Source organism: Misgurnus anguillicaudatus, chromosome 6 (genome assembly GCF_027580225.2).
Source record: "Misgurnus anguillicaudatus chromosome 6, ASM2758022v2, whole genome shotgun sequence".
Taxonomy (NCBI): domain Eukaryota; kingdom Metazoa; phylum Chordata; class Actinopteri; order Cypriniformes; family Cobitidae; genus Misgurnus; species Misgurnus anguillicaudatus.
Window position 1 is genome coordinate 11,063,454 of NC_073342.2, and position 27,124 is coordinate 11,090,577.

Sequence of the window (27,124 nt, forward strand, 5' to 3'; positions counted from 1 at the left end):
AACATTTACTGAATATTCATGTATAATAATAATGAAGAAAAATTAGGAAAATTATGTGTCCATGCCTGATGTTCTCAACAGTTTAAGCACACATACAGAATTTTAATAAAGTTTGATTTTGAGTGGCCAAGCACATGGACCAGTTACTTCAAGATGGCTACCAGGTAAGATCATTTTTTTACAGTTAATTTGAAATATTGTCTTGTCAGAATGCTTACACGACATTTTGATTATCATTACCGCAACAGATGCTTATTAAATGTTAATTTAATTAATAGAAGCATAATACTTTGATTTTAAATGCATGTGTAGAATCTCCAAATTATGTTCTTTCAGTTTGTCATGTCATTTTGAAAATACGTCAGTGTTGATGTTTTCTGACTGTTGCGGTTATGAGATTTTTTAGGACTAATTTTTTTTATTATGTTACAAAAAGTGTTAAATGATAAGTAAAAGTTTTTAAATTAATGTTCCCATTTACTCGAGACTTTGTTTTTCAATGTCTGGTGGGAAAAAAAGTAAATTAAAGCAATTTTTACATTTTCATGCTTGACATTTTTAAAACCAAGTTTTCGTGAGAATCACCCAAGTATTTCTATGGGCTGTATCTTCATTTGTTCCTGTCTATTTGGCTCTGGTTGGTCATATTTATGTCGCTGTGCTAAAAAAATGAAAGGTTTTAATGATTTCTGAAATGCTTAAGAGAAATGCTTAGTCACACTATAACGACGTTCCAATTATCACACGCGACACCGACATAACGTTACATAAAGAAGCTGGGTTAAAATAAGGACAACTGTAATGTTTTACTTATTTAATAGTTAACTAAATAAAGAAATGCGAAAATCTGTCATCACTTACCCTCGTGTTGTCTCGTCCATCTCCAAACAAAAAGCGAAATACTTTTTCCCTCAACGTCAGATGCACTAAAACTGCTCACATTTTAAATCGAGTTGTTTTATCTTAGTCCTCTGGTGAAATATGATCGACGATTAATTTAGTTTAGGCCTATATGTTTAGTGCAGAGTCGCCATCTAATTTAACAGTTTATACGTTTAATGCAAGCAACCGCATGCACGTTGTGAACTTACTAAACAACAGGTGTGGTCGACATCGGCTGTGGCTGGATGTAACCGATCGGCGGGATTAGCCGCGTGCAGGTGGGGAGGAGCTGAAAACGGAGAAGTGAAGTCGGACGTGCTGTGGTTCCCGTAGTTTGCTGCATTTACGTCAGGCATGGCTGATCACGTGCCGTTCGCTTGCTTAATTGCATTAAACATGATTTGTAAGATGTAAACTACATAAAAAGTGAAATATACTGTTTTGAATGTCCGTGTATGAGCATGAGTGGAACTGAAGAGGCTTACAGCATCTGTTTTTACAAGAATAAAGTTCAACATAAGCATATATTATTTAAATACCAATGTAGTGCGGTCTACGTTTTTTATCCATTTTATTTTGATGAAGATGACACAATATAACATCGCGACTACATGAAAAGAGCTTTAACTGTTATAAAAATACAGATTTGTAAGCATTTGTGGAACTGAGGGCGTGAAAATACACACGAAACACACGTGATTGTTGTCATGTGGTGAATCTGACCAATCGTGAAACAGCTGTGTCGTCATTACAGCCCGTGCAGCTCCCCTTCGCGAACTGCGCTGGCTAACTCAGGCGGCTGATCTCGAATCGCTCTTGCGGTACTTAAAAACCATATGACACAGTCACGTGCCTGCAGCGCCAGCTTAAGTCGGACAAAGTTACTAACCGGAATGCACTGCTTCAAGTCAGCCGCTGATCGGTCTGCGCAGCGCCACATGAAGTCGAACACACCTATCAGCTTTCAGATAGCACCGTGACGTCACGTGTTACTATGACAACAACCAATCAGGTTTAGTCACGTGTGTCACGTGTGTTGTTTGAAAATAAACACTAGCGTATATAGATTGCAAATCTTTGAAAAATTCGTTTATAATGCAATCGGAATGATATGATGTTGAAATGCTTGAGAAAATTTCAATGTTAGCTTATTACAATTAATGAATCATGTTTTGAAAAAAGTATGTTTATCTAAACATACTAAAACTTCACTAGAAGTACACTTGTGTTTAGCATATTTCTTAAAAGTGTAATTACGCACATTTATTACCAGCATACTTCTAGTACACTCAATATAAATACATTAAAAATATTCTTAGGTTTAGCATATTTCTTTACAATGTAATAAAGCATATATTTATTACCAGCACACTTCTAGTACACTTAATATAAATACATAAAAAATATTTTTAAGTTTAGCATATTTTTTAAAAATGTAATTAAGTATATATTTATTACTAATGTACTTCTAATACACTTAATATAAATACATTAAACATATTCTTAAGTTTAGCATATTTCTTAAAAATGTAATTAAGTACTGTATATATTTATTACCAGTGTACTTCTAGTATACTTTTAAAAAATATCTTTAAATGCAATTTAACATATTTTTAATACACTTGAAATAAGTATGTTGGAAATACAAATGTATTATAAACATACTATTTGTATTTTAAGTATATTTTTAATACATTAATACTACTTAGCTGTAACATCTCACTCAAACGACACCCGCCAATAAAACAAGAATAAGAACATCTTCCCAAGGAAGGAGTTTGATGAGCCTTGTGCAAAGTTACTCAAAATGCTTTGCCCACCGTCATGCGCACCCAGTCACACCCGTCGCTATGGGCGGGCCATAGGGGGCCGGGCCTGCCTTCAAAGACGCCTGTGTCCCCCCCTAGTATTTAAAAAATACTGTCATTTTAAATGATCATAGTTGCTAATTTTGTGTTGCATTAATGTTGTATTCTTTATAATTAAAACATTAAAAATATAAAAAACAATGGTGTGATTTTGTTTGATTGATGGGAATCTAGCTACACTGCAACAGCCTATCACGAGGCTACTACGACACGTACGTGACGTAGCCTACGTCAGTGTAGCCGCTCAACAGTTACCGCACTTTTTTTAAACTGGATGAGTTTTCACTTAGCTATACTGCTTTAAGATGGATATTATCCACAAATGGTTAAAAAAGGAACAAGGACCTCACTCACAAGTTTAATTCCGAGTGGACACTTTATTAATGAGGAGGTTCTGCTTGGAGAAACGCCGCCTGCCGCGCTGTACTGACAGGAGGGAAGGGAGAGACGACAGCGCTGCCTCCACTCAAGTACCGTAGGTTCAAAGTCTGCGTGTGTGTGTGTGTGTGTGTGTGTGTGTGCGCACGTGTCTCATGGCAATGCATATCCCTCTGTTGACAGCTTTAAAATGCAATGTTTGAGAGATGCCTCTGGTGTTAGATGTAATATGTTGTATAGATTTATGGATATTCATAAAATTGCTTCTATATGTAATGTGGTGTAGGTTATAGGCTATCTGGTCATATTGCTGATGGTTATGTTTAACGTGATGATTACGTGCTGCGCGAATAGAGTATATATTATTAGGGCTGCTCGATTATGGGAAAAATCATAATCCCGATTGTTTTGATAAAAATCTTAATCTCGATTATTTAACACGATTACTTAAATGACTGTAAAAACATGCATTTATACATGGGCTTGACATTAACTTTTTTGCTCACCAGCCAAAGTGGCTAGTTGTTTTCCAAAGTTACTAGCCACTCAGCATTTTCACAGGCCACAATTTTGTTGCTGGTAAAATAAATTTTATATGATTAAACTTGACTTTGGCATCCTAAAATGAATTTAATTTGAGCAAATTTACTTGGTTTAGCTAAATTAGATGCAGATTGAATTTCAAATGCAGTCTGACCACCCAAATTAGGACAACATTAGCTGGTATATACCAGGTATATCAGTATAGATCATATCATATATTTAGGTGCATAAAAACAGTCTAGTAAGGCATAAATAGATTTACATTGAATGAATATATTAAAAGTGGAGCAGGGGTGTAGAAGATTAACTGAAAAGATATACACAAAACCCCTCGACAACCACTTTAAATATTTATTAACAACAGCAGTCAAGAAATGTACATGAATTTTACTTTCAACTTGTTTATGCAGATTGTATTTTATATGCTTGATCATGTTTTCTGTTAAAAGTGATTTAAGACTTTTAATGACAACTGTCGAGAGGGCATTATTGTTGCCCAAAGTAGCTTACATCATGCGCGAACCTCTCAGCTGGCGGGTTTCATTTGATTTCGTGTGCATTCAGGAATGCGCTGAATTTCTCTCCGCTCTTGCCCTGAGAATGTGCACGCAATATATATCTCTCCAATCACTTCCATGCAATTGTTGTATCTTTCCCGAAGTGTGTATGCGCTCAGACTGCGTCCTCTTGTGCATTCGCAAATCCATCACCTCTCGCGCGCTCTCTGGGAGGTGGCGATTTGGTCCGCAACGCTCCGCTGAACGCGCGCGTCTCCACAAACGGTCGCAGCCGAAATCTACCCCCATTTGGCGGGTGTTAATGTCGAGCCCTGCATACATGCATTGTTTAGTGTTGCTGCAGAAGGCTAGACGTGTCAAAGCAGTAGTGTTTAAGTGCCAGCAGAACGCGATTCACATTTTAAACATGATCGCTTTAAATGCATATAACTTTACAAACATAAACAGGATTATTAGTGACCTGACTTTAAACAGATGACTGAGTGCGCAGCTCTCTGCACGGAGAGCGGCGCAACGATACAGCTGATATTTTAAACGTGAGGGATAGTTTGCCTCCGCTCGCTTGAAAAGCATAAAACTGAACAAATACATGAGGATTTCTACTTTGTGTGCGAGGCGCAGCTGCTTATGACGCGTCGGATTAATGACTCAAAACGAAATAACAGAAATGCAGCACACTAATCGATCTCCCTCGATTATCTTGTTTTTGCAATCGAAATGTGCAAAAATCGAAATTGAAATCGAAAAACGATTAATTGCACAGCCCTATATATTATTATAAGTATACGTACTGTAGGCTAATAATAAGTGTGCCCTCCCATGCATTTCATGTACCCCCCTTAAGACTGAGGTCTGGCGACGGGTCTGCACTCAGTGGACACGTCCGCCCACTTCTCGCATACAAAAACTTGCACATTTGGATGTGCCCACGACATTGTTTATAACTTTGGGAAACACTGCGGTTTGTGCTTTACTGTCATGTAAAATCAATCACACACAGCTTAGAAATACACTCCTTAGAAGGTGTTAAAAAATGCAACGTCTGTGATGTTTGAGTATAACAAGACCTTTGCAGATTCAGGAGAGCCACACAACAAATGAAAAAAGGTATCCCCGATCCATTCTCTTGGTTAGACCAGGGGGTGTTTAAACTGTGGGTGGGGACCATCTAGTGGATTGCGCAAAGTCACTTGTTGGTTGTAGTGAATGACTCAAAAACAGTTTTGTCATATTAATGACAATGATTTTAATGTCAGGTTGTTTGGACTGCAATTAAACATACATTTAATTCATACATTGAAAAGATAAACTACTCTCTTCTAAAAGAGAACAAATAATTTTTTCTGTATTTCTAAAAATATTTTGGTGGGTCCTGAGAAAGATTATACCCGTCAGTGGGCTGCGGAGTAAGGGTGGTTCGCAGAATGGGGGGGGGGGTATTAATGTTGGGGTTGGGAAATTTCGCATCTCAATGTTGACAGGTATGGTGAAGATCCATCTCCAAAGCTGATTGGTTTGTCTTTAGAGTTTATCTCCTCTCACTGAAAATAATGAACAAGAAAAGAAGATTTTTAAATAGTACGACAACATTTACGTATTTTAAAATAAAATAATATTATAATATTTTAAACGAAGAGTCGAGACGTCTAACCCCTAAGGTTAACTGATTGAGGTGGATGAGCAAAGTTACTGAATGAACTTAATCCTATGATATCGACGGCGGCTCCTTTCACAATGTGCACTTGACCGCAAGATGTGCTAACATTTCTTATGATTTGTAAATGAGCATCATTTATAAATGAACGCTTACAAAAATGTTCCATTGGCGGCGATTCCGCTGGTGGATTCTCACACTCAATATGTAATGTATTTTGAGCAGTGTTAACTCTAAAATACTGTCTTAAAGGAAAAGTTGACTCAAAATTTTTAATTCTATCAAAATTTACAAAACAGCCTCATTTTGTTCCAAACCTTTATGAGTTTCTTTGTGTGCAACACAAATTAAGTTATTTTGAAAAATGTTGTTAACCAAATCCCACTGCCCTCCATTGTATTTTTTCTAGTCAGGAAACCAGTAACTAAATTTTTCAAAATAATTTCATTTGTGTTTAAACAAGAAAGAATCATAAAGGTTAGGAACAATTTTGCAAAACATTTATAATTATTATTAAAGCAAATTATATTACAGTTAGCACACCCTGTTGGCAAATTGGACCGTGTCCTTTGGTGTGAACCCCTAAAATTCTAACAATTATAATGGAATAAAATAAATTAAAAAGATCTATAATGGAGTCATACCTTAAAACTTTGAATCTAATTCAAATAATTCAGATGATGAGCGGAAAATTTGGGATGTGAAATCATCTCAGGTTACGTATTTAACCCTGGTTCCCTGAGAAGGGACCGAGACGCTGCGTCAGAGCTGACACTATGGGGAATGCCTACAGCGTGATGGCGTCTGAGTATGTATATCAAATTCGACCAAGGGTTGGGTGTGACGTCATAAACGGAAGCCAGAGAGCATAAATACGGTGGAAAGGAACGCCCACTTTATCTGGCATATGCCGAAGCGGGTGTACAGGCATGCTGGGAGTATGGCAAGGGAGAAGCAGCTTCTGGTTCCCTTCTCAGGGAACAAGGGTTACATACGTAACCTGAGACGTTCCCTTTCCAGGGAAATTCAAGGCTGTGTCAGAGCTGACGCTATGGGGAATGTTATACCCAATCTGACAGACTACAAGTGCCTGTCTGTGTGTAAAAAGCACAACTGAGGCCAAAACATGATCCCCAGGAGTAGAGTTGAGATCCAACTTATAAGTGTACAAAAGTGAGCGGTGAAGACCTGCCTGCCGCATCACAGATATCCTGGATCGAGGTCCCTGCCCACAGGGCCCTATATGCTGCCGTAACTCGAGTTGAATGCGCTCTGACAGTTAAAGGAAAGGGCCGTCAGGAGGCTTTATAAGCACATGGGATAGCCTCAGCTATCCATCTACTTAAAGGCTGCTTGGTGGCCCGGAACCCATTCCGGGCCAAACCAAAGCATACATACATGTCCAGTGCATGTACTGCACTGCAAACTAAGCGCCTCTATCTAAAATACTTGAAAGGTGGTGGGCTGAAAGCCTGCAATATTACGGGCTGTGGGATATTATTCCGAACCTTATGCACGTAATTCAACCTAGGGTGTAGAAAGCCTTCACCATGCCGGGAGCGAACTTGAAGGCAGGTGAGTGAAACCGAGAGAGACACTAAATCTCCTACCCTCTTAAGGAAGGTAATAGCTAGGAGAAGTATAGTTTCCAGAGTAAGAAACATTCTGAGATGGAATCCAATATCCAATGGCGACCCTGATAAGTCCTCCAGGACCACAGACAGATCCCACACAGGGATCCTAGAATGACTCGCAGGCCTCAGCCTCCGAGTGCCACACAGGAAACACATGAATATATGGTCTCTATGTCACAGGTTGGAGCGGACCACTTCTAACGTGAGTCACGCCCCTCCCTCAGTTTCCACCCCGAGGAGGTCCCAAAATGCCCCAATGACCAAACATATGAGAAATTGAATAAAATATAACAATCTTTATTAAATATTAAAAGGTCAGGGGAAAAGGGGAAGGGATTCTTAAAAGGTGAGTGCGGAGACTTTGAATGGCTCTGAGTCGCTTCCGACTCACACGGGGATCACAGGTAAGTCCTCTTAGCCTGCCTTTATCTTCTTTGTCCACTCGTGAATTACAGGGGGATATTCTCAACTTCCGCTCTTTGTGTCTTGTAGATGGACTCCAGGTGGATGCTCCAACCTCTCTTCCTGGGCGTAAAAGCAGAGATAGGTAAGTACACTGGAGAATAGGTAGGTAAATACCTTAACGGGCCACCTTCGGCATGTAGAGGAATACGCTGGGCTCACAGCACGGCGTCTAGAAGGTATACAAGTGCGTGCCGGGACTTGGGGCTGAAGACATCTAGGAGGTACACAGGTGAGTATACAGAGAGGTACACTGGGCCCTTGGCTCTGGGTGTACAGGTGAGTATCCGGGGAAGTACACTGGGCTCTTAGCTTTGGGCGTACAAGTGAGCATACAGGGAAGTACACTGGGCTCTTGGCTTTGGGCGTACAGGTGAGTAGACAAGGCTTAAAACAAATGTAACTCACAGACCTGTAGATAGACAGACGTCAGGCTTTAGCCCTTAGGCAGCTTGAGAGGATGTATATACACACGGCAAACTTCTAGCCTTTCTCGCTAGGACGGACTTCCAATGCAACACTTGAACGTTGACTTTCAATACATCGTGGAACAGTCCCACGTTGACACGGAGCCCTTGGCTCAACCCTGCAGACTGGCAGCAGACACACACACAGAGTCTCCTCAACAATATACTATTGCAGTGAATATGTAGGGAGAGATACAACACCTCTTGAGTTCGAACAAACGAACAGATGGAGGGACAGGCCGAGGCTGCTGAACGTGTGGCCCAACACGGACACGGATGGAATCCTAGACGGTGGGTAGGATGGAATAGGACAACACCAGGTGATGCACTGTACGAGTGGGCCTTTCACTTCCCTCTCCTCTCTTTCAACAGCGTGACAAGAGATCTAGACAGGGGCAGGCATCTGCAAACACTCAACAGGCGTATAATCATACACCAAAACAGCACATGTACTTTCTTCCACACAGCAGCCAATTAAAGTTCTCCCTCCTTCCAATACTCCACACAATATCCACAACAATATTCTTACTTCTCACAGTTGGTACGCCACCACCCGTTGGGGGAAGGGATTACGAGTCACAATCGGGTTGTATATTAGATGTTTCAGTCATCCACCGACACCAGCTCACCTCCTTCAATCCAAGGCTCTCCTCTTTGGCCTAGTGAGTGATCGCTGACAACATTGACACAGCACAACACTACAATTCTTCGAGTGTACACACGTCAAAAGACTCACCCACGGCACTCCACACACACTCACGGTGAATTAAGGTCCGATCACCACGTTGGGCCGAGAATTGGTCCTGAACAGCAGAAAGGGGTTGGTACGGAGAATGACTAAATGGCGACGTCACATCCACGACTTGTAAACACACTTTTTCCTCTTCGTAGCTAGCTTCGGCTCGCCCACCACTCCTTTCTACGAGTGGGGCCGTACTGTATACACGCTGAGCGAGCACTCAGGAGATGCACTAGGACACACGGTTAACAAAAGATGTAACTAGCAAGACAACAACTCCACATACTCACAGTTTGTTGACAATTGATGTTTCCCTCTCTCTTCCAGAGGAATAGCGTATACAAGGTTGCTAGTACCACACTCCTTCGTTCCTTCCAATGTATTTCACAGTGACTCCTCAGTATACACAATCTCTTCAAAGTAAACAGCACAGGTCAACACAATTACTTTGGCAGGAATTTCCTAAATACTTAGCTCCATTTTCCTTCAGCCCAATCCTCCACTTTGTCTTCGCCCAGTCTGCAATCTCCACAATAATAAAACGCCTCTCCAACACACCATGCTGGAACAAACTTCGTCTTCCTGTTTTCCTGATGCTCTATTTATACTCCTTCTCTTCTCTGAACTGCCCAATCGGCAATCGCCACGCTTGATAAGCACACCTGACGGCAATATCGCCTGATTACGGTTGCCCGAAGTTACCGGAGCTGGCCGGGTGTTTCGGTGAAAATGGTCCGGGTGGAACTACTTCCACCATTTTTTTGTTCCGCCATATTTTTAGTTCCGCTGCTTACAGTCACTCCGTGACATCTACTTAATGAGGGACCGACCACTAAGGCATGAAAGGCAGATATAACTGCCACAAAAGCCTTACTGGTCAAAGGAGACAGCCCTGCTGCAAACTTCTCCTATTAAACTCCAGAACTGTACCAAGGGGCAGATAACTGGGTCATATAAGTGCCCTGGCACCATGTAAAAAAAGTCTTTCTTTTAATGCATATAATTTCCTGGTGGATGGAGCTCTGGAAGTAAAAGTCTGCACAACCTCAGTTGAGAGACCCGTTTCTAAGTCTGTTCTCCTCAGAGGCCAGACCCAAAAACTCTAGGCAGGGGTAAAACACAGTGCCCCTCGCCTGAGACTACAGAGCCCTCCAGATCGGCCCCTGAAATGGGGAGCCGTCTAAGAGGGAGATCAGGTTCGAAAACCACACTCGGGTCGGCCAACACAGGGCTACACGCAACAGCTGTGCCTGTGCTGCCGGACCCTCTCCAGATCTCCCGGGCGCAGAGCAATTGGGGCAAAACACACTGGAGGCCCTCAGGCCCTTCCTGTGTCATGGCAACCAGTCTGAGTGGGACTGGGTGAGAGAGAGAGAAAACCAAAGAGTACAATGTGAATTCTCCTGAATTGCAAAGAGGTCAGCTTTCGCTTCGCCAAACCTGAGCCAGATTTGCTCCCCCACGTGTGGGTGGAATCTTCATTCTCCGAGCTCAACGTCTGCCTCAGCAGAATGTCTGCTCCATGTGGACTTACATAGATTTTGACCTTATGGTCTTCCATAGCCACTTCCAGGCCTTAGAGGGATGCATCCGTCGTAAGACTGATATAGTTTCTTCCATAATACTAAGGCACAAAGCATCTGCGTGTGACCTTGATCATGAGGGGACCCTGCCTGCTGGCATTGAAATCCATACTACGCCCAGAAAAGGGGTCCTCTGTACTGGAGAAGCACACTTTTTCTGGCGATTTAGCTGATTGGACATTTTGGCCTTCAATAGCTGATCCTCAGCTTAAGAGAGCTGCATCTGTCATTAATGTCATGCAGCAACAGACCACACCTAACCTCGGTCCTTGAGAAAGAAACCCAAAATCTTTCCATATTCTAGAGTACAAAGACATGTGCGCGTAACCCTGAACATGCACAAAGGGTTGCCCCTCTGGGAAAAATCCTGTTTTTGAAACCACCATTTGGTGTGTGATTGACCTAGCTTCATCTTATTCACTTCTGTGAAAAATGAACATGACATGAACAGGAGACATCTGTGTCTGCATCGTCATCGAGTTCCATATTATCACATTAAATGTGATCACCTGTGTTGGGACTAACATACTTTTCTTGGTGTTCCGTTTCAACGCTAGGTATCTTAGATGTGCAAGCACAACATCTCGATGCTGTGCTGCCATCTGTGCTGACTGGGCTAATATAAACCAATCGTCAATATAAATAGTAGGCAAATGCCCAAAAGATGCAATGGCGCCAGGGAAAAATCGAGCATGGCGGCCGTTCTGAGCCCCAATTTGAGCATGGTGGTGGACCTCCCAGTAAATGACCCAGATAACTCGACCAACAGGGAAACCAACAGAAACGATTCGACCCTCACAGGAGCCGGCTCGAGTGTCGTGGCAGCCACCCCGGGGAATGAATCGGGCGTGGTGACTGGTAACTTGAGCTCAGCCTGGAGTTTCGAGCACTCCCTCTCGGTAAGTTCCAAGGGGCACCGGGACTTCGAAATAGATATGTTTAGAATGTTTTCCCATGCTGTTATAAATTTTACCAAGGGAACCTGATTTACTGTGCTCTGTACTTCGAGAGGCAGAGTGTTCACAGTTAATACAGGAGGGCACTGAGAGGTGTGGGAACCCGTAAATGGTGGATAAATTCCACACTCCCCAGGAGGGCATACCCTTATAGGGCTTTATACACAAATATATATATTTGACAATGCTGGAGTCTTTAGGGATGAAGCCACTCATGGCAACATAAAAACATTCGCTAAATATATTATGTTTAAAAGCTAGCTGAAGTGCTTGTGTAAACATGGTCAGAGAATGGCTTTTCCATAACTTGCATAATAAGAATGGAGATCAGGAAAGAAAGGAAACCTCTGGTGTTGAGGTTGCATTCATTTAGTAAAAAATCGCTCATCTAACTTGCTGGATGATATAGTTTATTTCTTATCTACTGGTTCATACATATTAAAACTAGCAGTGTCACGAGAAACAACCTTGATCAACTTCTCATTTAATAGATCTGTTGAGGGGGGCCTCGAACCATGAGGCACGCGAACATCATCTGACACCGTCAAACAGTGAAGCAGGGGCTACCGATCGGGGTGGGAGAAACCGGCATGCGGGCTCCCGAGTCCCTCCTGGCAGCAAGGATAAGTGCACACTGCCTTAGCGGACACGGATCTTGAACCGGTTCGTAAAGAGAAGGGCTGTGCTTACAACATATATCTCCTCAGAGGTAAAACATTGCATAGGGCTCCTGTTTGGGTTGGAAGTGACCGCAATGCATGCTTCCAAACCCTCCTAAGGCAGAGCCTTCACGGTCAAAGTACACTAACGTTACACTACCTCAGTGGACGCAAGACTTCAGCCGCGATAGATGCGGTCATTGTCTTGACTCATTAAAACAAGGACACACAGTCCGAAGGGTGTGTGACTGAGTTTTAGGATGTAGGAAGGGCTCAGACAGCTTATTGTGTGGACACTCTTCCCGAGATTGCGTCCCTCTCACTGAGGGGAAGTAACTCCAGCGCAGGCTTCCACACCCAGAGGAGGAATCACGGAGCATTTTGAAAGGTTAGTTATCATAATGAACACACTCCACGCCCTCAAAAGTGGCGTGAATGTGCTCAGCTCCTAAACATGCCGTCTAAAGTTTCTGAATTCTTAGTTACTTTCATTATCAGCCACACAGTTAAACTATTAAGTCACACAGTTTAAGCTATTCAAACACTCTTGATACACACACACACATAGATAGCCGCTGAGGTGAAAAAAGGATAAAGTGGGCGTTCCTTTCCACCGTATTTATGCTCTCTGGCTTCCGTCTATGACGTCACACCAAACCATTGGTCGAATTTAATATACATACTCAGACGCTGTCATGCTGTAGGCGTTCCCCATAGCGTCAGCTCTGACGCAGCGTTGAAGTTCCCTCAAAAGGGAACCCAGCTAACAAAGACATAGTACACTGAAAAGAAGTGGAGGACAAAAAAATAAGTTTTACAAGAAGTTTTGAAACGTCTGGTATTGTGTGACGACTTCTAGTGACTCCTTTATTTCAGCAAATAAAAAACATGACTAATATAGGGTGTAGAGGAATTTCAAATATATTGTTATGCATTAAAACATTTCTGATCTGTGTGATGCCTTTTCTTTTAGCAACAATTGCAGCCATTTCAAGGGCATTTCGCATTAAATAATGGTGCAAATACCAGTCATAACACACACACAAACATTAGTAAATCGCGTTGCGTAAATCATTTAAATATTCTCATCCATAAATGTTGCATCTGTAAGGGAAACTCCTAGATTGCAATAAGAGATATGCAATAAGGTCAGTCTAAAAAAAACTAGGCCACACCTTTTCAGTGCTAATTACCCAATGTGCGTTTTTCCTGACAGTCTTTATTTAATGTCAAAATAAGGGTTTGAGGTGGCGCAAGCTGTTAGTAAATCTGGCCTTTACAGTGCAAACCTTTTATTTGCATATTGGTAAATTATTATTGATTTTACTTATTACACCAAGAGAACCAAAGCTAAATAACCATTTCAATAAATAAACAAATAAAAAATATTTAACATCAATCCTAAACTGGTGGTCTTCTTAGTCTGCAAATTCCATCATGTAAATAGGGAATCTGCCATGGTGGGAGCGCAACTGGCTTTTAAATGGGATGGGAGAAGAGACAGTCATTGTTTTATTGCACGTTACGCCAAAAACACACCCATTAATCATTAAGAGAATATGAACAACCCTTTTAGACCATGCGCGGGGCACACATTTTTCCTGTCATTGAACTAGCAAAAGTGGAATTATACATGCCCTACGGTAAGCGCACTTGCGCTGTACACTTCAGACCACTCACTTAGATCGTTAAAATAGGGCCCAATATTTTACTATTTATTGTTAATGTTTTGTGCAGTTGTTTATGAAATTTATTTTTATTGCTTCTATTGTTTTCCCTATTGGTAAGTCACTTTGAATAAAAGTGTCTGCAAAACGATTAAATGTAAATGTATTCAGTGTTTATATCGTCACTGTGGTGTTTACTCACTCATCTGTGATCTGATCATCTCTCTCTGTTTCTTCATCCTCTTCATTCGTTCTTCTGCTCTCTCTTTCTCTGCTCTCCTTCTCTCTTCCATTTCCTGTAAAATCTTTCTGTCCATTTCAAAATGGCAGCCGTTGTTTTCTGTCACTGTCTCCTCTATCTTCTCCAGCAGATCTTTGATCTGAGTCTCATCACTTCTGTTGTTATTGTTGAGAAGATGATATCTGTTCCCACATTTCTCCACCAGCCACTGGAGATCCTCACCTTCACTCTCAATGTGTTGCTCTATAGATGTGTCTCCTAGAAAGTCTCCATGAGTGAAGAGCACTATAGTGTGACTCCAGACTCTCTCACTGAGAAGATCAACATAACCCTGAAATACTTTTCTCTCATCCTCTTTAAATCTTCTGTCCACACGTATAACCAGAAGAACAATGTGAGGTCCTGGAGGACACAGAGACACACTGAGTAAAATCTCTTCTTTCAGTAACTCAGAGCTCTGATCTACAGGTGTTGTCCACCATCCAGGAGCTTCAATCACAGTGATGTGTCTGTCTGCTACTTCTCTCTGTCTCTTCACACACTGAGCAGATGTCTTCAAGTCAAACTCCTCTCTGTTCAGGATGATGTTTCCTGATGAACTCTTTCCAGCCTTTTTATATCCCAGTAACACAATCCTCAGATCTGAGTGAGAGCTGTCACCTGCAGGCTCCCCTATGTAAAGATGAACATGAAATTACTAATTAACACTATAGAAAATGGCTAAAAACATCAAATACACCCTGTAGCGGCCCGTTAGTTCTAAAGATGAGGCACAGAGATTTCACTGATGCTTGTCCGTTTATTTTTTATGCAATAACCCTTTTCTTTGCATTAACCCTCTGGGGTCTAATGGGGTTTTAGGGCCCTAAGGAAGTTTTGACATGCACTGACATTTGTGCTTTTTTCAGTTGCTTTAAAACATATTAATAGCAAAAGTCTCATAACACTGTGTTTAGCACAAACTAAGCTACAATATTTATATGATCAACATGTATGCACATGTTTGTATTTTTGAAAAAGCAAAAATTTTAAGTCACTGAAATAAGTCCACAAAACTCATTCTAAACATGTTTTCCCAAGATTTTTCAAAACAGGATCTAGTAGTCTGGAGTTTTTTCTTCAAAATTATGTGAAAATCATTTGGCCTGCTCATTCACATAAAACAATATATTGATTTACAATTTCTAAGACACTTTTGCTTGGGAAAGGCCGTATGCGTGAAGGCAGGAAAGCTTCTGAATAATCAGTGATTGACAGCTCAGGAACAAAAGAGTTGAATAATGTGCCACATAATGAGCCTCGTGGGGATGTTCAACACGAATGTAATCATCATCAATCGGCTGCAAACAGTGTAGGTTGACAGTCGGTCACTAATTTTGTCCATTCCTCGCGATTTTTGGCGACTTTTCGTAGTTCGCTCATTGTTGCTGCTACGTCCTTGTTGATAAGTTCCCCGATATATTGGTGGTATAGTTTTCGCGCTCTGCCTTGCCCTCTTTTGCCATGTCGCTGTTGTGGGGTGTAGAGGACGTACTTGTTGATCAAGTCACTCTCATGTCTTCTTATTGAATGTCCTACAAATCTTAACTGCCTCTGTTGTACTTGAAGGACAAGTTGGTTGCAGCCGACTCTATAATAAGCCTCTTTATTGCTTTTCTTGTCCAGACGTTTTATGCCTTAAGCCCGGAATACACTGCACAATTTTTGTCCTCTTATTAGATCATTACCTTATCACACTGTGCGACATGTATCGTTTAAACTCGGGTACGAGAGGCGTGTAGACTGTACGATGATGACACGGAAACTTCGGCGGCTGCGTCACACGTTGCGCAACGTCACCAGCATGCGCTCGTGGTAAACAAATACCGGCGCGCAGGTCGTAGCAGCAAACACACTGTGCGGTGATCATGCCGAATTTCTGACACTGCCAGAAAACTATCGTAGGCTATCTTTGGACGCAAGACCGGGCCGTCTTTGAACCTCTCTCACTGTACGACATAGGACCACCGATGGAGAGCCACGATCACAGAAATCGTGACGATAGTTTCACGATGGCAATCTTTCGTCTGGGACAGCCAATTATCGTGCAGTGTATCCCGGGCTTAAAGGAATGTAACTTTCTCTGTAGTAAAACCATGATAAGGTTTACTTGGGAATTTATAACAAAAATTTTCAATAGAATGTAAACACACACACACACACACACACACACACACACACATTTATTGAAATATTTTATATTAATTTCACAAGTATACCTTTAAAAACCATAGTAATCATTGTAAAGGTACTGTTTGGCCATTGTAAAAATGAACACAGGGTTAGTGTTTGGTTGGCCAGCGAGAGGTTTAAGGCCCGGGTATACTTTTTTCCGCGTCCGGCTCGCGCGCACGCATCCGCGCAGCTTTCCGAGTATAGTCCCCGCGGCTACACGCGGATGGCCGCGTTCGACACTATATGCAATACAAATGATTTCTTATTCAAATTATTAGTCTAACAGGCTGTCAGGGCAGCACTGATTTGGAGACATTTACAGTACATTAAAACATTAGGATAGGTGAAGAAAAGTAACTGATCCACAATTGCAAACACAGTTTGGAACAAACATTAAGACAACAAATGACAGGAATCAAACAAACATGCTCCAGGGCTTTCTGTTCTTGGAAGAAGTAAAAGTTAAAGAAGAAAAACGATAGTGTGTGCGCAAATGCTGTCTAGTCCTTTGTATAATTGTTTATAGTGGAGTGCCCTGTCTAAATATTTTCACGCGCATGCGCTGTTGTACGCGGACTGTACGCGCACTGTCCACGCGGTCTCAAATTTTGGGCTGCACGCGGACGGTCCGCGCGGCCGGCCGCGGACCCTCTTGATGACGAAAATGACGTCCCTAGTATACTTTCGGCTTTACTTTTGTGCAGTTAACAGCTCAAAAGAAGAACTGCCTATCGTTGTCTGGACTCTAATTTGTGTTTTTGTAATCATTATAGTAGAAAACACAACATGGCACACGCGTGATAAACTATCAATGTTTGTTTACAGCCTCCGCCGCCACCATTACTCCCTCACGTGTTGATCATGAAAGCATGCACATTCGAGTGATCCTGTGTTTAATAAACTTGCTGTGCAGAGATAAACGCTTAGATGCAACTAAATAAGGATTGTACTGTTTGCAATCGCGTTTTTTATAAGAATTCCAAAAACTGCGTCGAATTTCCTGACTCGTGTGTTTGTGTTTGTGTGTGTGCGTTTCTCTTCGCGTGAACTGTTTGACGGAAGACAAAGTAAACACTCGCGTCTGGAGATACTGACACCCATACACAAGTAAATAAGGATTTAGATGTCATGTTTGGTGCAATCGGATGAAACAACAAGGGACTCATGTGCAATAGGCCTAAGGGAATCACATTGGACACTGCTGCTATCAGACCAAATTCTTCAGTGTGAATGTGGTCTAATATGATCTTGGATACTGCTGTCAGGATTGACTCAGTGCAAACGGAAAATAGAAGTGCCTGCCGAGAAACAATGTTCTTTGTTCGGAGGTTAGATTGCTCTTTTATTGATTTAAGCCATAGCTCCAGACATTTCATATGGCCAGGAACACATCACACCATTGACGAGAGTAGATAAAAGTAGCATAGGAAGGTGTGTATGTTGTGCGAGCTTTTGGAGACAGATCATGCGTGGCCTCAATTTCGCTCTATGTTTTTAATCCATAAGGTCAAAAAGAACAGTTTCGTAATGCGATGCATGCTGTATGCACCAAAACAAACTGACATCTTAGTGTACAGAAACTCAAGCTCCAATTTGAAACAACACGTAGCGGTATGTGTCACAGTGATGCCTATTTGTACTATTAATGGTAACTTGGTAACTATGGGCACTTTTACCTTATTGTAATACTATTTCAAACACTGTGCAAGTGTTTTTGTCATATGCACTATTATGCAAGCAAATTCTATAAACCTTAGAAACAACGCATGTTTACATCTGCACATTTCCATATCCTTTCCTCACAAAACTAAACAAAATAAACATCATAATGTGACGTCTTGAATTTATACACAAATCTGTACACCTCACCAAAGTGTAGAAAAATACAGATAAAAACGGGATTGTATTTTATTAATATCCTTCCTAAAGAATGTATATACTTATAAAAATAAAAGAATAAAGTATGTTTTTAAAGAAACATATTATATATTATAATAAATGTAGAGTTGATTTGCAAAAACAGATAAGTTCCATATGAAAATTAGCATTTTTATCAAGCTCCTGTTTATGTTCAGTAATAGCAATGAAAATAGCATATTTATATATAAACATGACACATAGAGCCCGACCGATAAAGGATTTTGAAGGCCTATACCGATACAAATGTTTGTTGGTTTTAAAATCCGATTTTCCGATATATCGGCCGATTTCCCTAACATTAGTTATTTGTAGTTATTTATGAGTTTTAACTAAAATAATATGATAATGCATTTTAACTCTTTCCCCGCCATTGACGAGATATCTCGTCAATCAAGAGAAAATGCTTCCCCGCCAATGACGAGTATTTCCGTTTTTCCGCAATACCGCTATTATCCACTAGGTGGCGCCCTTCCGCAACTTTTTAAAACCGGAAGTATTGCCCTCTGGCAAGCTGCTGCATGTCCGTGTCTGTTTTAAAGATCGCTCTGAATGGGATCTCTATGAAAAGTCTGTCACAAAAATGGAATTATCTCTGCTTTTTGCTCAAAATGTGGTGTTTTTGAAGAAACCTACCCATATTCAAAAGCTGATTACAAAAGAACTACTGAAGGTAGGATGAAACTTTTTTTTTTTTTTGAAAGCAGAGGGTCTGTTCTTTCATTTGGTATATTGTATATTTATTAGGGCTGTCAATAGATTAAAATATTTAATCGCAGTTAATCGCATGATTTCATGAGTTAACTCGCGATTAATCGCAAATTAATCGCACATTTTTATCTGTTCTAAATTTACCTAAATGTAACACTTTTTAAGTTTGTAATGCTCTAATCAGCATGGATTTGGATAATATATATGCTATATGCAAATGTATGTCTACAACAGCCTGTTTACATTTTCAACAGAACCATCAGCCATAGTTTATAAATGTTTTTGCCTTTAGAAGACCTTGTTCTTTCTCCATTTCTGTTTGCTGCTGCATCATTTGTGACCTGTGCTGGCAAATTGAGTTGGGATGAGCAAATTTTTTAAAAATGTGTCATTTATATTTTAACATTCTCTATTAAAAAACTTCAAAACAATTGGAACAATTGTTGGAATCTGACAAAGCATGACAGAACTTTACCTGTTAATGCAGAGCAAAAACAATATCAATATTCATATATGTTTTTCTTTTATTGTTTAATTTTGACATTGAGACAGACCACTTTAAGACTGTAGGATATGCAAGGGTTTAATATAAATGACACAACAGATACTTTTCCTTAACAGTTAACCAAACATTCACTTCAGATATAACAGATTATAGGTCATACCTGCGTGAATTATTGTCAAAACAGATATTTTTAAACCTGTAATTTTGTGTTAGATATCTATATATATCAGGGTCACCCACTCGCGCATTTGTGTGCATGCGCTTCAGACGTCTGCGTCAGACATCGCTTTTGAGCCTTGTCACTCTTAATAACTCTTTTAACATCAATCAGATCCCGAACTTTATCTCTCTTAATAATTATTTTAACATCAAGAAAGTCCTGCGGTCTATTTTCTATCATTTCTGAATGCTTTTTAAAACGAAACTAAAAAGTGAAAGAAGACGCATCTTTGCTTTATATGGATTTGGGACGGTACACCTCACAGAAAACGTGCAGATAAAGAAAACTGCACGTGCAGAAAACTTGCATTTTAGATGTTTAATTGCCATTTAGAGCATTGGATTCGCTAGACGAGAGCTTAATGTTCTTATTTTTATGAAAAGCTCAGACTCATCTAGACAGCGCCAGTCACTTGCTGCGTCTCAATTCATCCAGCTGTGGGTCAAACAGAAATTGCGTGTTGCGTTAATCGCGCGTTAATAAAATTAGTGCCGTTAAAATGAATTTGCGTTAACGCGTTATTAACGCGTTTATTTTGACAGCCCTAATATTTATATATTTGAAGAAGAACGTTTCTGGAAGGCATTAAACTTTTGTGAAAATCATGAAAAACGCTGGCGCTGGCTGGCAACTTTTTAAAAAAATGCTGGCGGTGAAAGAGTTAAAAAGAAACTTGTTTCTTTAATTGTCTCGTAACCAACTCACCATGAACTCACTTAACCGTTGTTCTCTCTGCCCGACTCTGGCTGGATCAGCAGGTTGCAGGATGTGTGACGCGTTATACACGAGTGTTGCCAACAGGGAGGTTGTAGAGTGCTTTCTGGTGGACAAACTATACAATGGCAACACTCATGACATGGTTGAAGGCTGTTTCGTCCGTTCTTTTTTAATTTATTTATTTATCGGCCATTCTGAATGCCAATACCGATAGTTTGAAAAATGCCTAATATCGGCCAGGCTCTAAGTCACATTCTTTTTTTTTTGTTTACTGTTAGCTTGTTTAAAGGCAGATGCTGACGAGTTTGTGTTGTAAATGTGAAAGTAAAAACATAGTTAATTGTCAGAAAAACGTACCGAGCCCCTAAGGTGACATTGGAGTAAAAAAAATCAAAAGTTTAGTTTCATGTGCTCACGTGATAGTTTCACATGCACACACGAAACTAAACTTTATTTCATTTTTGCTCCATGTCCCCTTGGGGGCTCCGTAATAACATCTGTGTGTGTTTGAGATTTTTTCTTAAACGACACGTCATGTAATGTTAATGTTTCCATTGCAGGACTGAGATACACTACTATAAGCTGAACAATGAGACTATCAAGGAGAGGTTTGTGAAAGCCCTTCAAATAGTCTGAAATTCAGTGTTTTAATGGTTCTCTATCAGATCGGAAGTAACTACTGTAGTAAATAACTACTTGAGTTTTTTTCATTTAATTTTTTTATTCTTACTTAAGTAAATAATTAGATGCGAGTATGCACAAATAAGAATTGAGAAACACCCAAAGTGTACCGAGGCTCAAGAACCTATAACATTGTGCAAAATCCCCGCACAGGCACAGTGGCTATTTGAACTGAACACAGAATCGATTCTACATTTTTGAGAATCGATTCTGAATCGTTCCATAATGAATCGCGATGCATCGATGCATCAAGTTTTTCTCCCACCCCTAATACAAATATGAATGTAGCCTTCTGGCCTTACAAACACATGAAGAAATCTTTTCTTACGGTTGGGAGGTCCAGCTGCCTGTAAGCCTTGGTAAGGAGGTTGTGTGGTGGGTCTGGAGAACACAGGTGGCTCCTCACCGAACACCACAATCATCACCTGGATGAGCCCGTACAGATCTGACTGAGGCTGATGAATGATGAGGGAGCACAAAGATGATCAGAAAATCATTTTTATTTCTTTAACAAGCAAACATTCCTAACTAGACTGTATTTATTTGTAATGTGAACATGCAGGTGATCTTTGTCCTGCAAAACTCGCCACTGTCATGCCAACTGTTCTGCTATATGGTTACTTGGGTAGTAAGATGTTAAGGTCATACGTGTTTCCACTCATGCATGTAGGACAGGAAAATCTTGCCATGGGCATCAATTTGTTTGCCAGTCTTGATCATCATCGTACTGGTAGGCTTTACAAAACAAATAGGGGGATTGTGGGGATATGTGTCCAGCAGCCAGAGGCACACAGGAATATTGTACACATTCCCTGTAAAAAGAGGCAGAACAATTAGGACAAGACACCATGTTTGGCGTTTTTGCCCTCTAAACACGCTGGTCAAACACACTGCTATTTTTAAATGCCTCACTCACCTCTATAGCTAACTGGTATAGTCCCTGTAAGACACACAAGATCACTGGTGGAGCCATCAGTAAATACTGTGAAAAAAAGAAGTGTTAAAAAAACACGAAATTCCTGTAGTTCCACATCTTGAGGTCAAGGGTGTGATTCCAAGGGAACAAACAAAATAACTAAATGTGTATCTTGAATGTACTGTAAGCTGCTTTGTATAAAACTGTTTGCCAAATGAAATGTATACAACATACTTCATTTAGAAGGTATTTCAAATACAGCAGTAGCCAAAAGTGATTTGGGGAGGGGGTTGCATAGAATTCTAATGCATAGAAAAACACGCAAAAACTCACGGGTAATAAACCATACGATGACTACAATTTCATCTGTAATTGGTTTTGTACAGGGGAGATTCTAGGATTTTCATTTTAGGGGGGCTCAGCTCCCAGTAAGAGTATGATTAAAAAAATATTATTTAACTATTAGGCTGTATACTACTAACCTTATTGCAATCCACTATTCAATTGTATTCCCTGTGTGTCATATATATATGGGACTAGAAATTTTTCATTTGGGAATGGAGATTTTTTTACAATGAAGACTTCCTGATTCATTATTCACTGTGCAAATACACGTACACTTTTCCAGTACAAACACATCATTTTACTGTTTGCATTTCTATGCTCACATAGAAACCTTAGCTAATGATTTTTTGACAAAATAAACTTTTAACCAGAAAATAAGATAAATGTGTGTGTTAACATGTAAACATAAATCGGATTTGCTAATCTTATAGGTTAATATTATTAGTTGATAGCCACTGTGTTAATCTGGGAATTATACAGATCTAAAATATAGAAAAGGGGACTGACCAACAAGTGATCTACCTTAATACTGAGTTGTCAAGATGCAGTATGATGTGGTTTTCAGGACAGGGTTTAGATTAAGCCAGGACAAGGCCTTAGTTATATTAGGATGTTTATGTCGTTTTTACAAGCATACCTTACAAAAATATTACAGGTGTGCATCTTGAGACAAAACAATGTGACTGATGTATTTTAAGATATGTTAGTGCAAGCTACTTTTAGTTAAGAACTAAAACTCAAACAGCCATTTTAGTCTTGAACTAGACTTAAGCCCTGTTTGGGCCTTACACATTTTAAAAGGAAGGAGTTCAAATGTTGAAATATTAATATTTTAAATGAAATGAAACTAACATATTTAATAAGATATACTTTACTTATATTATTAGATTAAAAAAAAATATTTTACTGCAAATATAAGGTGAAATGCCCATTAAAAGCTCGATTTGCACGTTTGATCCAGTTTTTCCACAAAAAAAAAACAAGTTTTATAAAAGGATACACTTCACAATCACCTGGTGTTTCGCTGCATGAAATTATCTGCCTGATGCATTCAGAACAACAACTGTAAAGCAATGCATCACGCCAGCACCTGACTTAAAAACCTGTAACGTTAATAAGCAATATAGATGTGTGCTTTTACTGGTAACTTGACTGACCTGCTCCCTTCTTGGCGAATATTTCTGTAATTGATTTTGCAGCATCTCGCTGCGTCTGTCTCTCTTTGTTTCTCCTTTGCGCTGCATATTTGTTAGATAAAGCCAAAAAGGCAGTGGGTTGCCGCCGTTAGATCATGTGGTGGCATTTTCGCACCGCGATTGACTGACTCATAGGTCCGTCATTCATTCATATCATATTATTTCACATGTCAACCTGAGCTGACTGCACGCCAGGTTAGAACAGCCGCCAGGTCAAGATGGCCAGTCCGCCCTGCACACACCTTGTACTACTGATATTCATTCTGCTCCTCGTCCCTGCGGATTGAAAAACGCGCGGAATCCACGCAGACTCAGTTCAGGTGAGGAGCCGAAACATGACGCAGCATGCCGCCTTTTCTAAAGAGTTTTTATAGGGGACTGAAGCGATCACAAATTAATGAATCAAATCATTTTTTAGGGGGGCTGGACGGAATTGCTGAAGCCCCCCTAAAAAGAGCCTAGTGACGCCCCTGGTTTTGTATAAATCTTTTTGTGGCAATATTTTGTAGTCATTGTCTTGGCCTATGTCTTTATAAACTTTACACGTGTGTGTGTGTGTGTGTGTGTGTGTGTGTGTGTGTGTGTGTGTGTGTGTGTGTGTGTGTGTGTGCGTGTGTGTAATTCTTTTCCAAGCCTCCTTAAATTTTTTTCAAAGCTGAGCTTCAGTTTATACTCCAAACACACCAATGTAACGTAATTGCAATGAGTAGCAACGTTAATACTTGAAGAGTTTCGATGCAAAATGAGATAACATTTTTTTTTCATAAATCTCGTTTTTTGGTTGTGCATTCCAATTAATGTCAATTCAATTACAGTTGGTTTGTTTTGATTTAAACCTTTATAACTTAAAAAACACAGCTAAGTTGCACCATAATAACAACAAAATAATAATAATAACAACAAACATAATAATAAACATGTTTTGACAAAAATGTTAAAAACTGAGTTATCTCGTTTTGCAACAAAACTCTTCACCTGTAAATAGTACCAGAAAGATATTTATAATAGACAGGGCTTGATGTTAACTTTTTTGCTCACCAGCCACAGTGGCTAGTGGTTTTTTGAACGTTACTAGCCACTCAGCATTTTCATTGGCCACAATTTTGTTGTTGAGGAAAATACATATTTTATGATTATCAATTTGCATTTTCAAAAAGTTCTGCTGTTTTTATGCAACCACAGCGAAACACCAAGGGTGATATGTGAAGTTTATCATTTTATAAAATTTAGTTTTTGTAAAAAACAGTAATTTAGGTAATTTCACACTTTAACTTGAAAGCTCTTAAAAAGGTATTTAAAAAATCTATGAACATAAGTAAAGTATAGATTATTAAATACGTTTTATTTAAGGCTGTCAAAAGATTAATCACGATTAATCGCATCCAAAATAAAAGTTTGTGTTTACATAACATATGTGTGTGTGCTGTGTGTAATGAAACAAACATATTTGTGTGATGTTCGACAGCAAGAGAGACGCAAGAGAGAGACGCAAGAGAGAGACGCAAGAGAGAGACGCAAGAGAGAGACGCAAGAGAGAGACGCAAGAGAGAGACGCAAGAGAGAGTGGAGTGGCAACACTGTTATCGGAGCTCCATCGAGTTCATCATCCAAATCCTATTTTCTTACTATCTTGTTACTATCTATATAATATAACTTACTAGTTCATCTTAGGAATACTTTAGCGTGACGATTATTCAACAGTATTTATAACTAAATCGATTTATCACTGGTAAACACTTAGTGTTAGCATATAGCCCGCTAGCTTCAACAAACGTGCCGGCTGAAGTTTGTTTACCGTTTCCTCACTGTTTGTTCACTGTAAATCTGCCTTCCTTTTCGATCTAATGGCGGACTCATCCGATGTATGTTTTTCAGACCTTTCCTCACCAGAGCGGGAAGCTGTGGAGGAGTTGTGTCCCGGCATTAGCACTAGGCGGTACAGCATGCCTCACATCACCCTGGCTCCTGACACCCGGAGACGTACGAGGCAGCCAGCGAGCGAGCACCGGTCTCGATGCAGCTTCACGGACCGCTTTCAGGCGAACAGAGACGCCATCGCCCAAAATGAAAACGGTAAGACTCCGCTTGTCATTGTAACCTGCACTGCTTGCCACATGTACAGTTTAGCTTCCTCCGTCAGCACAGAGGGGTTTACATGTGTTAAGTGTATTGAAGTAGTAAGGCTGACGGAGAAGGTTGCAGAACTAGAAGCGCACATCCGAACGCTCGTTGAGGACAGTAAGACCGCTAATGTTAATGTTTCAAACACTGTTTCGGATGCGCCTACGGCAACGCGTAGTACACATAGCTCGGTTCCGGCAACTGATTTAACACGGCCGACTAACTGGGGGACTGTCAGGCGGCGTAGTCATATTCGATGCCCATCGAAGTCCCCCCTAGTAATTTCGAACAGATTCGACATTCTAAACAATACACCGGCTGAGACATCTGTTAAAGGTGCCCTTGTTATTGGAGACTCGATACTTAAGAACGTGAACATTGAGGCACCAGCCACCATAGTTGACTGTATACCGGGAGCCAGATCGTCAGACATTAGATCCAAACTTAAAGTACTGGCTAATGCTAAGCGTAAGTTTTCTAAAATTGTTATTCATGCCGGCACAAATGACACCAGACTCCGCCAGTTAGAGATCAACAAAGATACTATTAAAGAGGTGTGTGAAATTGCAAAAACAATGTCAGATAATGTCATTTGCTCTGGTCCCCTCCCCGCCTACCGGGGTGATGAAACTTATAGCAGATTAGTGTCTCTTCACCACTGGATGTCAAAATGGTGCCCTCAGCATAACGTAGGGTTTATAGATAATTGGAAACACTTCAGGGGGAGACCTGACCTGCTAAAGAGAGATGGCCTTCATCCGTCATCGGAAGGAAATGCTATACTCTCTAGAAATCTGACCAATACTCTAAATTCTAATACAGTTTGACTACCCAGGGCCCAGGTCAGGAAACAGATAGATCGGCCTACCCGTCCATCTGTTAGTAGCTCTGACATGTCAAGATCACATATATCCCAGAACTTAGAGTCTATCTTACCAGAGTATCAACACATTCCAACTGTGTGCGTTCCTCGAACAAACGAATACAGAGCACCGTTTACCTCGTCTCGTACAAATCTTACTAACATAAAATTAGAAAACAATACGTTTACAGATGAACCTCGAATGTTAAAATTCGGCCTTCTTAACATTAGATCGCTTACCAATAAAGAACCTATTGTCAATGAAATAATTACTGACCAAAACTTAGATGCACTCTCTTTAACAGAAACCTGGCTTAAAGCAGACGATTACATTAGTTTAAACGAATCCACCCCACAAGACTACTATTATAAACATGAACCGCGTTTAAAGGGGAGAGGGGGTGGTGTAGCTACAATATACAAATTTTTTTTTAAAGTAAACCATAAATCCGAACTAAAATTTAATTC

General features: G+C 40.3%; 1 protein-coding gene across 1 annotated transcript in view; it reads right to left on the reverse strand.

Annotated features, from left to right (window-relative positions):
• Positions 1-5,446: 5,446 nt before the first annotated feature.
• The window catches only part of LOC141364204 (uncharacterized), a 57,965-nt gene continuing 36,287 nt past the window's right edge, over positions 5,447-27,124 (reverse strand). Inside the window, exons 3-7 of the mRNA XM_073868292.1 lie at positions 22,133-22,198; positions 21,865-22,028; positions 21,545-21,671; positions 14,213-14,923; positions 5,447-5,730 (exon numbers count right to left, since the gene is read on the reverse strand). Coding sequence (XP_073724393.1) covers positions 5,711-5,730; positions 14,213-14,923; positions 21,545-21,671; positions 21,865-22,028; positions 22,133-22,198 — 1,088 coding nt within the window. The 3' untranslated portion in view covers positions 5,447-5,710. The remainder of the gene's footprint in view (positions 5,731-14,212; positions 14,924-21,544; positions 21,672-21,864; positions 22,029-22,132; positions 22,199-27,124) is intronic.